Source organism: Lates calcarifer, linkage group LG23 (assembly GCF_001640805.2).
Source record: "Lates calcarifer isolate ASB-BC8 linkage group LG23, TLL_Latcal_v3, whole genome shotgun sequence".
In the NCBI taxonomy this organism is placed as follows: Eukaryota; Metazoa; Chordata; class Actinopteri; family Centropomidae; genus Lates; species Lates calcarifer.
In genome coordinates, this window is record NC_066855.1 from 12,629,952 (window position 1) to 12,642,345 (window position 12,394).

Genomic DNA, 12,394 nt, shown 5'->3' on the forward strand with positions numbered 1-12,394 from the left:
ATAAATCTCTCTGGGAAACGTGCATTGACACATTGAGGATCTCCTTTCATCTCCATCTCCCTCCCACTCTGTCTGGGGCAGGCGTTTGCTTTAACCAGAGGAAAGTTTCCTCTTTCCTGCGGGGGAACAAACTTGGGGACTTAAACAGCTCTTAACTAGTTTACAATTCTGTATGTCCAAAGGAGAAGCAGAGGCGAGCTTCCTGATCCATGTAGGGGTGTGTTGAAATAATTCCCAAACAAACAGTAGCAGTGATCTGCCCTTTTCAGATGAGCGGTATAGATCGCACTGGGTGTGCAGCTGTTAGTAAAAGTGCACTTATTGCCTTGAATGTCAGCTAACACCACATAATATCCCTTCTGCCGGGAAAGATAATTAACTTGTTGCTCCTCTTCGAGCTGCCTCATTTTCTGAGGCTGCTCTTGCTTCAGCCAAAACCTGTTCGGACTCTGCAGTAATTTACACATTAACAAGCGGGGGCTGACATTTTTAACCGAACAGACTCTCTGCAGAGCATCCAGGCATGTTCCAACACAGGGATGGAGCGCTGCCCCGTGTGTCACAGCTCATCACATCAGCGCTGCCTGATCCTCATGAAGCTCTTTTCTCTCCTTTACTCTCTCTCTCTCTCTCTCTCTCTCTCTCTCTCTCTCTCTCTCTCAGCTGACGGAGCCTCACTTCCACTAGGAGACAATAACAAAGCCCAGGGCCAGGAGTCAAACTCTTGATTAAAACCATAGTTTTTCAGCTAAGAAGATTTTTCTTGAAGTGAGATTGTTTAAATAAAAAAAAAAAATCACCACAAGAATCCCAGTGTGTTATCTCTGGCTTTTAGAGTGAGAGCTAAGCAGAGAAAATGTCTCGCCTTGGGCTTAACAGATTTAGTCATGAGGAGAGGGGATTCCATGGAGCACTCGCACAACTAATAAGTACAGCTTTTGACATTTCATCAACCTGAGGCAAGACAAACTAAGGCAAAGATAATAATCCCTTAACAAGCCTAGTGCCCCACCTGGGTACTGTCCAATTTAAATGCATTGGTTCATCACACATTACTGATGTGGATGGACACTGCATTGAGAAAAGTCCAAAAAGGTTGTTTACACCTGAGACAGAATGAGCATCTGAACAGAGGGTAAAGGAGGTCGAGGCTGCAGGCGAGTCACAGAAGAACAGGATCTGGAGTGGGTGGACAGCTCGAGGCTGGAACACTCCATGCTCGGCTGGCACAGTCTTTCGGCCAGCTAGGCAGGCATTCGCTGTTCGCCCACTCCCCCATCTAGACTACACCCATCCTAAACTGTCTGGGAGGACGAAGGAGGGAGGAAACGGAAGGAGGGATGAGAGGAAGGCGGCCAAGAGTTCTGTAAGATACTGCTACATGAAACCTCCTCCCCCCCCTCCCCCTTCACACCCTATAATAACTGCACCTCTCAGAGATGTCTCCAAACGCATGAATACGCTGTAGCTGAGATGCCTGGGCAGTCGGGAGCATGAAGCAGATATGGCTTTGTGTTTGCTGCTTTGTGTAAGGAACAAATTAGTTCTGTGGTTCATTCCATTTATTGGTAGAGCTGTCTGACCAGGGTCTTTCTTTCTTATCTTTCTGTTGTCCAAGTATGTTCTTAACATTTTACAGCCTTTAGCCAATATACAGCCAATATATAAAAATGCACAGAAAACAGGTGGATGGAAGCACACTTTATGCATAAGATTTAGTTAAGTTTAGGAAGTTAAAACCACATAGCTAAGTTGGCTTAAGATCAGCCCAGTATCCCTAGAGATTTTGTCTGTATCGGATGATTCCACATTGGATGTAAGCTGTGATTTACATTCAGTCATTCATGCAGTAGGTAGTGTGCCCAGCAGTCTGTATGTAGTTCGTCAGACATGAGGGCAAACTACCACCACAGTCAGTCCATAACCAAGTGTTTATAATGTCATTTTTTGCTTTATTTTTTTTAAATCTATTTTTGTTTTTGTCAATGTTATGCAATAGTCAAATTGAAATATATCCCCCAAACTGCTCATAGCAAGCAGAAACCCTATTCATGGTTGTGAAATAACTCTTAGCGTAATCTGTGTCACTACACACTTGGCTTTCACAGAATGTATGTACAGCATTTTTGGAAGTTACTCAGACACGGTTAGCATTTATTAAAGCCCTTGAAATGATTCCTTAAACTTGCTGTCTGAAAAAGCCAGAATGTCTGCATTAAAATACCTGCTATGGTCTGATGCTTGAGGATCAAACAGCCGCTTATCGGGCTGTGGAGCAGTGCAGCTGGAGGCAGGCGTGTTGTGACAATAGCTGTCTTTCTCAGCGAAGAACACCCAAGGTAGGAGAGTGATGGCTCCTGCCTCTCTCCATAATCTCTTATGGGAGAAAATCCCTGGCTGAATTCTCATTAATTGGCCGTCACTGCCCAGAGTGACAGGTTAGAGGCTCAGTGGCAAATACCTCCCTGCTGGTGCTTTGGCACCTTGTAATTGATGAAAAGGGGGACTGGCTTGAGATGCAGAATCTGAGGGTGGAAAGAATAATGTATAGTGGTATTGTACTGTTCAGCAAGACATGGCAAGGGCAACTTTTCCTTTTTACGTTTGCGATAATTAGGATCATAATACGCTGACTAGACTCTGTTTTTTAAACAAAACATAAATTAGAGTCAGTAATGAATCCAGAGTAGCTTAAAAATGTGAAGTTCTTTGCTTTTTTTTTATGAGGAGAGTCTGATTAATGTGTGTTATCTCACAATGTCTGTACACACACTGACTAAAACGTATGCATGCAAACACATTTTTGTTATCATCTATCAAATGCAACCTTGAGTGTGTCAAACAGGCTTGTGGCAAATATTTGTAATGAATTCTGATGTTAAGAGTTCATTGAGTACAAACAGGTTAGCCCCTTGGTCGGACAGGGACAAACCTGCTCTGTCTTATTTATTTATTTACCTGTCCACCAAAATGTAATATGACACATTTATGGATCTCAAATGTGGAGAATCATAACCTTGGATTTACTACTTTAAAGCATTTCATTACAGATGAATCTCTTATTTATATTCTGCAAACATCTGCAAGCTAAATCTCAGTTCACCTCATACTGAAAGACAAATGTGCTGAATTTCTACACAAGGATGACATTGGTGCTGTCAGTGTTTGACTTTAAAGTTGGTGCTATGTAAATATGAGTGACATAAACAAGGATAAAATACAGTAGGACCGCTTGTAAGGCATGTCAGAATCTTATATTTAATAATCCACCAAAAACAATGACTGCAGTCAACATGCACATTACACAGAAAGTTCTTGTAATCCAGCCTCCATATTTGCATTGTTATGGATTTTTAAACACATCCAAAAATAAATATATGTCTGCCTAGTTCAGGTCGTATACGCTTCCAAAACTGTGGCTGTAAAATATTTGTGATCGTTGTGTGATCAGAGGAGAAGGTAAAAAAGCTGGTGTTGGATCTTATTTCTGCTGTGTCCATGGAAACTGTGTGAAATGTGGCGATGGTCAATTTGCCAGACCGGCACACATGCAAAGCAATATGCTTTGAGTCTTGAAGTTTGTGTCAGCTTATGTTTTCGTGGCATCCTTCTTGGAACTCAGAAATCCCATCCTGTTTTCCAGTCAAGAGAAAGATGCAAGCTATTTATATTGGTTTGATTATAGTCAAATGAGCCAGTGCTATAACTTGATTATAGCAGCAGGACTGCCTCACATAACAGCTGGTGGTATTTCTTTGTTGGTGTGTAATGCTCACACGGATCTCAGCAGATGTTTTGTGAAGGAAGGTTAAGACCAGGTATTAAACTCTCTCTCCTTTTATTGATTTGAAACAGGCTCAGTTGATCCAGTTTCATTCAATTTTGTTTTTGTGGACATTTCACACCTGATCCTGATTAGCACAGCTCAGTGAAATGTTTTTCTTTCTTCTGGTTTTGTAATGACCACACACAGAATCCAAGTTTTTTGTTAAATCATACACGCATGGATATTCAAAGAGGCCACCAGCCTGTGGCTACCATTTTTACTCTAGGGCTTGTGCAAAATGGCATGAATTTTATACTTTGATGTATGGTAGTGTGAGAGGGGATGAATAGAAAGCCAGCATGCCTTAACTGAACTAGGAACTCAACTCTTATTCCCAAATATTCTACACATTAAAGCTACTATAATCAGTTTTTATATATATTACCAGTGGATCAAAAGACTGTTTGTATGTGGATGAGAGAATTATCACTCAAAATTGCAGCTCCTTTCATCTCAATAGAGCATTTTAGCATCTTTCAACTCACTGTCTTTATGCAGTGCGTCGTAATTTCACTGTTTGATTCACTCTCACATGCTCATGCTCTCATCAGTATTGTTTCCAGGTACAGCAAGCATCTGTTTTCAGCAAAAAAGGGACTAAAATCCCACTGTACACTACTCGCTCAGCACCAGACGGCAGACAGACAAAGCAAACAACTACCTGGTAAACATGGTGGAGCAGTTAGCAGCTAAGGAGCCAGACATTTCCCACAGGAGCCGGTGAAGAGCAAAACAGATATAAAATGATACAAATTAATGTTACTGGATGTGCTACAGTTTGCTAACAAGTTTGCAATGTCAACATAAGAGGTGATAATGTGTCAATCTTACAGCTCGTTTCAGATGCCCCCAAGTGGCCAAAAAAAAATCAGTGAGTGCAGGTTTTAAGTTTGAAGATTCGTGACTGAAACTCAATTATCTGTAAAAGTTACTTTTTGAAAATTTTTAAAGCAAATGTTTTCACTGCTATGTGAATAATTACTTGTCAATCTGTACAGTAAGGTTTTAATTCAGGCCAATTGAGACATCTGTGTTTTACACTTGCTACAGCCTACTTTTATGGTTTTCTACTTGGCTCTGTCAAGTTCTAACAGTATTTTATGATCCCTGCAGAAGGGATTACACTTGTCATAGTCCTACAATTTTGGACAATTTATTATTGTGGTTTGGAAAGGTTGCTCAAAGTCTCCCCTTTGGAGACCTTTGGGTGATGAAAATGCTCTTTATCTGTTTATCACACACTTAGACCTCAAGCTGTTCAGTAACAATGTCAGTTTTACCGCATGATGGCCTGGATCCATTTCAGCGCAGCCGCCCTCCGTTTCCTCCCTGAAAATGCTCTCTTCCTGAACACCTGGGTTTCTAATTCTTTGTCCATATTCACGGTGGCTGGGATAGGTTCCAGCTGGATGTGACCAAAATAGGCCAGATGTTCGCATCTAATACTGTACCAGTGACAGTTTTTAATTTGAATGGCAAGTGAATCATGATGGAACCATTAATTTGCATATGAGCACAATCAGGTGTAATAAAAGTTGATGCAACATTTATCTGTTGTGTGTGCTTTATTGCCAAGTTGTTTGTTTGCTGTACAAATGTTTATTCCTGTTGTACTGTCTCAGGAGAAGGAGAAATCATCCAGAACTGTGACACACTGATAACAAAATGAAAAGGTTATCAGTCTCTAAAACACCAAGGAGTTCCTCAATGCATCACTGAGGATTTGACAATACAACTGTATTCAAGAAACTGACAGTAAAGCAGACGGACATCTGGCTGCTTGGAGGAGATGATCCGCCCAGTCACAGATGCAAATGCATTAGAATTCTGTACTGTCCTTGTTGTTAAATCCTTGGCAGGAGTCTGAGGTGAGAGCTGATGCAGAGCAATGACCCCTGATCCACTGAACCTTGTGGAACAATGACACAATTGCAAGGACAAAAGAGGCCTGGGAGGAGAGAAAAAACAAAGAGAAACATCTGGTTTAGCGCATCCTCTTTTGCTAACGATTTGATAAAAATAGCTGAATTGATACACTCAGTCACGTTGAGGGTTGCCAGTGCTAAATAGAACCATTAGGACAAATAATTAGCAAGCAAACATGCATGAAAAGGACTTATATTTGAAGCTTTGGAGGTGTAGCATAACAAAAAAACAAGTTTTAAAAGAGCCTGGGCAACAGTCTTTACAAGAGCATGGAAAATGCTCACTGCCCAAAAAATACAAATAACTGCAAGCTGTTTGACAATACCATCGCAGCAGCGTCTTAGCTCAGCTTAGTGGACTGTGTGAAGAAATAAGCGGGGCAATCAGTAATCACTAGCATTGCCAGGGACCACTTCTACAATTTGTGTCCAAAAGAGATAAAACTGCATAGCACTGTATATCACAAACAGATGTTTTGGGCTGGACCCTTAATATCCCACAAATGTTAGGGAAGAGAGCTGAAAAGGACTTTCAGGACATTTTAGTTCAATATCTTCTGCTTACTTTTGGATTACTGTATGTAATGTAAAAGAGAAGAATCACTTCATTATTAGTAACAAATCTCATCCAATCCAGACTACAGCTTTTTAAATAAAGATCTGTTTGTTTCCTGCATTCTTCTCTCGCTCCATCATCAGCGGGCATGACTCGGCCTCACGCAGCCTCTTCAAATATAACTGGCAAACTATCAGAGCACTCAATCAGCGTGATGGATTGCAAATGTTTGTTGCATAAACTTGTTTATTCAGATCTTTTTTTTTCTCCTTATCTCAAGAAAATCTCTGTTAATCATTGACAACAGTGAGAGAACTGTGATCCTAAAGAGGATTTTTCATTTTGAAAGGATCATGAGAGACTTATGAGCTGGAGATGTAGTAATCGTCACTTTGTTGATGGTCTACCCTGACTCTGATGGTCAAAGGTCCTAAACTCGGGACATAACTTAAGAGACCAGTAACAAACATCCCCCTCATTAAGAAGCAGTACACCACAATGGAATTTCATTAAAGTTTAATTTGACAGAGGGCTAAAGTGCAATGAGGGAGAGGAGCAGAGGAGTTAAGACAGACTTGATAAAGAGGAAAAAAAAAAGTGTTGGGAAAGACGTCAGAGAGAGAGAGAGAGAGCACCCTCTGCTAAAGCCCTTGCACCAGAGCTTATCCAAACTGACAAGAGGAGAAATGGACCTGGGGAGAAAGTTTCTCTTGAAAACATCCAACATGCTGTTGTGAATCCCATACGTAAACGCGACCTGAAACGCACCCTGCCTCCATGTTACAGGTTCAGAGACTCCGTTCGTCATGCTGCTGGCATCTAGAGGTCTTCTCTGCTTTCAAACGAAGAAGATCTATACAGCAACAAGGATAAGAGAGCTTATTCAGAAAAGGAGGTGGCAGTAGCTTAAAATCACTCCTGCAATGCTCTTAGCATTGATGCCATTAGAAAAATTATTCCTGCTGTTTAAACAGATTTTTTGTCAATTTACACCTTGTCACACTATGACAATGTATGTAGATTGATGCAAAATAAACTACATGTTTATTGTACAGAAGGAGCCTATCCAATTCTGTGAGTCATTTGTGCGTTTTGAATGGGATTTGGACAACAATGGAGGTCTGTGTTACACAGCAATAAGCTAGATGTTTGTGTTGGCACAATCACGTATCCTTAAAAAAATGTTTCTGTCCAGAGACAATATTCCCAATTGCATAGAAAATAAATTATATCAGGCTTTGGCTACATGGGCAATAGGGTACTTAGTGGGATAGGTTAATTGTTGGGTTTTGGTCCTCTAGTGAAATGTGTGAATAATAATGTGAATAATACAAACGCTTTCAGCAAAGTGATGAGAGAGAAGCCAATAATCCTTGCATTATGTCCACAATGTCCAAAAAAGGAGGGTAGGTTATTTGTTTTTTATTGACTCACTAACAAAATAATTTATTGCAGATTATTTCAGAAAACATCCCTCAACTGTAAAAACAAAACAATCAAACATGCAAAACAAAACAAAACAAAACAAAACAAAACAAAACAAACAAAACAAAACAAAACAAACAAATAAAAAACAAAAAACAAAGTTTTAATTTGACCTCTGGCATTTCTGTTACGGCTACACTTTAAACTCACACGGGACAAACTACCTGTTGCAACATATATCCAATGCACCTGTCACAGGAGGCGGTCTATATAAATCGTCGGTGCTCTGTCGAACAGCTCCTAAGGTACCTGTGCCAAAAACAAAACAAAACAAACAAACAAACAAACAAAAAAAAAAAACACTAGTAGCTACGCTCATATAAAATTTTATAAGCATGCAAGCCTGCTAACTGTCCAAATATTTCTCTTCAGAGCGGATTTGAAGCTGGTACTGCCGCCATTCACGGATTCAACTTGTTAAGAACTGGTGCCTTTAGCTATTAGCTAGCTCTCCGGACCAAACTCCACTTTAATTTGGAGGCATTTTGGAAGGATTTATTGCGGCCGAGATGACGGCAATCACTTCTTCTCTTCATGCAAGGTAAGCTTATGCCATTAAAGGATGTCTTGAATGTCTTTGCTCCGTTCAGTTGGTGTTTTCGTGCTCGGTTAGCCATATTTGTACTTCTGGCTGAACTTGTGTTTTGATGTTTGGCACATGCATTGTTATATTATTCTGCTGTTGATTTATGGGATGAATACTAATGAGTACGTTCTTTTTTTCTGGTGGTTTTCTATTGGCTCACTGTTGCAAAGGATAATATTGTGTACTGGCTTTAGGGATGTAGATATGACTATTGTCTTGTACAGTCCATGTATGTAATTATTTCCCCTCTGGCTCTCTATGCCTTATGTCACACATCTTCACATCTTTACTCAGCTAAGCATTAGAGAAACACTTCGACTCAAAACAAACTATTTAAGTAACAATTTGCTTTATACTGCTGCACTTACAAACTGAAGTTAATTTCCATGTAGGAATGGATGCTGCATGTGAGACAGGTTGCTGGGTCTAGGTTTATCCATTTGAATTCAGTAGATAGTTGGAGGTGTTTTGTAGGGTGACACTGAGGCTGGTGCCCATGCCACTCACTGAAGGTGCTCACCAGATAGTAGGCTATATTTCCCTTCATAGTTTGAGGTCACCTTTGCTCTGCTGCTCCTGCCCTGCTCTTTTGTAAACTCTTCTGTACACTGCAAACATATGCTGCTACTGCTGCAGCATTTCATAAACTCCATCACCGCCACAGCGTCCACCTGTGGGCTCTCAGACTAAGTCCCCCTGGGGTGACGTTTATTATTGTCACTCCACAGTGTCTGCTGTGCTGAGCTTGGTGTATCCTTGTGGGAAGTAATGAGGTCATAGCCTAGATGCCAAATATCAACTCTGTATTAGCATCATAAATCTGTTTCCACATGAACTCGTTGACTGAATTATTATTTTGTCAAACAGACAGCTAGAATACTTCCAGCATTTGTCATTTCCCATGACAACAACTTGTAGTTTTGGTTTACTGAGGCCAAAATTCAACTCCGAGGCAATGCAGAGAAACATAAAATAGCCTGGTCTTTAGCTAAAAGAGTCTTTCAAAAAGTCTATGGAGTTTTTCCAACAGTGGTATTTGTCCAGTTTCCTGTCAGTCACTGTATTCTGGTACAGTACAGACCAGGATGAAAGAAGCTTTGATAATATTTGTGAATACCAAGGAAATTGAAGTTGGTTGGAGGCTCTCATCGAAGCGGAACCTCTTCAGCCAGCCAGATGGACCGTCCAACTCCAAACAAAATATGCAAATTATTTGCAGTCACTTTTTTCCAGACAGGTTGTCTTGATTTCAGTGAAGAGGATTTAGTCAAAGCTGCGGGCATTTTGAGATTGTACAGTGAAAGAGCTATATTCCCTTCTGAAAACAGTGACAGGAAGAATAGCTTCCATGTTGTTTAATAAATCTGTGTGATTGCCGGGTTTGCTCTTAATTATGAAAGGAGGTTTTCCAGTGGTATGTGGGTCAGTTTGTCTTGATCTGCAGGCTGGGGAGGAAGGTGAAAAGGCTGTCGGAAAAGAGAGGCATTACTATCAACAGGTGATTTCTTTCCCCTCTCTTTTTGTTGTTTAAATTTGAGGCACCTTTTTGTTTTTAAAGCTCAATAGATCAACTGGATGTTGTTGAAGCTAGAGAAATGCTGTTGTTTCAATATTGCTTCATGTCACCAAAAGCTTATGTCCAAGTTTCAGCTGTATATTCTTAATCACTGTCTGCCCCCTGGTGTAGAGAATGGGTATGTTCCAACTTTATCATACACTACATTTTCAGTATGCACTTAATGTATATCATTCAGTAGTATCTTTAACGCATGAAATTGCTGTTGATTTTCTATGGGTTATGGTGGATAGCTGTGGATAGCTGTGTCTCTGTCGAAGGTGTCTTTGGATTAATTTACCAGACTTAATACCCTCAAATCCAATCAAACATTTTAATTCAGCCACCGTTACTAATTAGTAATTATTCAATGTTTGTGACAAACTTTCAACAGAGGGAGAGGAAATTATTTTGAAGACTTCAGAGTAATTACATGGCTGCCTTTCAGCAAACTGACTCACTCAAGTTAAGTAAAAAATAACAACAACTAGTTTTTCCTTAATCTCCAGCAAACCCCTTAATATCTTGACACAGTCCTTCCTTGACTGAACTTTGCATTTGAATACAGCATTTATCTCATTTAATATCTTTATTTTTAGTCTTTGGTGTGTTATTATTGGCAGCAGCAGCTGAGGCCATATGAAGATTGCAACTACATATATTGACCACTAGAGGGCGGTGGTGTTTAACTGATCATTTGTGATCTGATTACAGATTTTGCCATTCAGCTGCTCTTGCCATTACCAACTTTCTACATATCTGAATTATGATGAAGCCGCAATGCAAGTCTCTTAGTGTGCTGGATGAAAAAAAGAACAAAAAACTTTTAGGTGTCATTTTTTCAGTGCTTTGAGGCAGACTATCTTTTAATTAATCAACTCAAGCTTCAAAATAGAACACAGGACTCCGTTTTCATTTCTTTGAATTCACTATTTAATTTTGTACACCTGGTCACAAAAAAAGAGGAAAAACAATCAAGACCTGTCAACATCTCTTTCTCTCTTGCATTCACTCACACACACACACACACACACACACACACACACACACACTTAAAATCATCACCCTCTCTTGTGCTATTTTCTATCTTTGATTCATCTCTGCTTTTATAACTTAAAAAATAATTTAAATAAAAAAACATTGATTTTTCATGGGCACTTGAGAGAGATGAAACTCAAATGAAGGGGCTGACTGACACATCAGTGGTTTTTCTTCTTCTTCTTCTTCTTCTTCCTCCTTTGTTATTTAACTAAAAGGGAGGTGGGTTGTTCAAAGTTTAGAGTTATTCTCCCAGAGGAAAGAGTCATTGCGCAGCACTTTGGCCAACTTTTCATTGAACGGTGTGTAAAAATCCCGCAGGATCTCTTTAGTTATGGGCAGCATGGGTCCCAGGTTTTTGTCAGCTGGCCTCCTGGTGTTTGATGCTGGACTTCTTGTGATCTCTGACTCTATCTCTTTTGACAGTGGTCCTGTAAAATAAACACAAACACTTCTTTCACATCCCTTCTTTCTTGGTCAGTCCTAAACAAATGGAAGAAATAACAAAGCAAAGGACTCTGAAATGTCACTATGTATAATCAGCACTGCCCTGAGCAGACAATTTGGCGCTCTGGGAGGTGATCGAACCTTGGCAACTCTTTTGAAGGGCTAAGTCTGAGCTTTGAGGCAATTAAACTGTGGGTTGAACCACTGAGACAGAACTAAGGGAGGCTTCCAGACAACAGGTCAAAACTGTGTTTGACTCTTTCACATATACACTGGCCTGTTACTAATAGCGCTGTACTGTATATGCCAAGGAAAGGCTGGCACCTTTGATACTGAAAGTATGGAAGGTGTTTCTGAAGGAAATGTAATAGTCTTTTCTAAGCTAGTGGGGGCTGTACACAACTTAAATGCAGTAGTTGTACTACATGGTTCCAGTTCAAAGTAGAAACGCATTGTAAAGCAACTAAGCTCTACTGTACGCCAAGTACTTTTTTTTAATGGGTGTCCGTGAAGGTTGATGTTTTTACTTTATTGGTTTTTGCCAACAAAGTTTTTTGGCAGATGCTACATGCTGATCCTAGGTGATCTCATAGGAGTGTGTATAAATAGCACGGCACTTTCAAGGACATTTCATGTGTCATGTCTAAGCATTTTAAACTTTTCTGTTGTCATTCAGTGCTTTTAAGTCCTGCGTGCCCTTTAACCCAGTTTGTCTTAGGGTTACGGTTGGGGTTAGTCCATGCAGAAATGATGTGGTGTGAAATGACACACAAAAATCAAAAAATGTATAGTGGTGACGTGCTAAGTGACTAAGAAAATTAGTGTGTTATTCATTCGCCATTTGGTGATACCACGTTGGTTGATCTGCTTTTTTTTTTTTTTTAACTTGTAAAATCTATCTCAGTGTGTGAAACTGTCTGAGACCACCTACACATCAACATACATTTTCATACATCAGCAGTCTGTACATCAAGTT

The 12,394-nt window shown here is 40.0% G+C and overlaps 1 protein-coding gene across 1 annotated transcript in view; it reads right to left on the reverse strand.

The window, feature by feature from the left end:
- Window positions 1-10,842: 10,842 nt before the first annotated feature.
- Window positions 10,843-12,394, reverse strand: part of LOC108899055 (carbohydrate (N-acetylgalactosamine 4-sulfate 6-O) sulfotransferase 15) — a 33,539-nt gene continuing 31,987 nt past the window's right edge. The window contains exon 8 of the mRNA XM_018699319.2: window positions 10,843-11,402. Coding sequence (XP_018554835.1) covers window positions 11,203-11,402 — 200 coding nt within the window. The 3' untranslated portion in view covers window positions 10,843-11,202. The remainder of the gene's footprint in view (window positions 11,403-12,394) is intronic.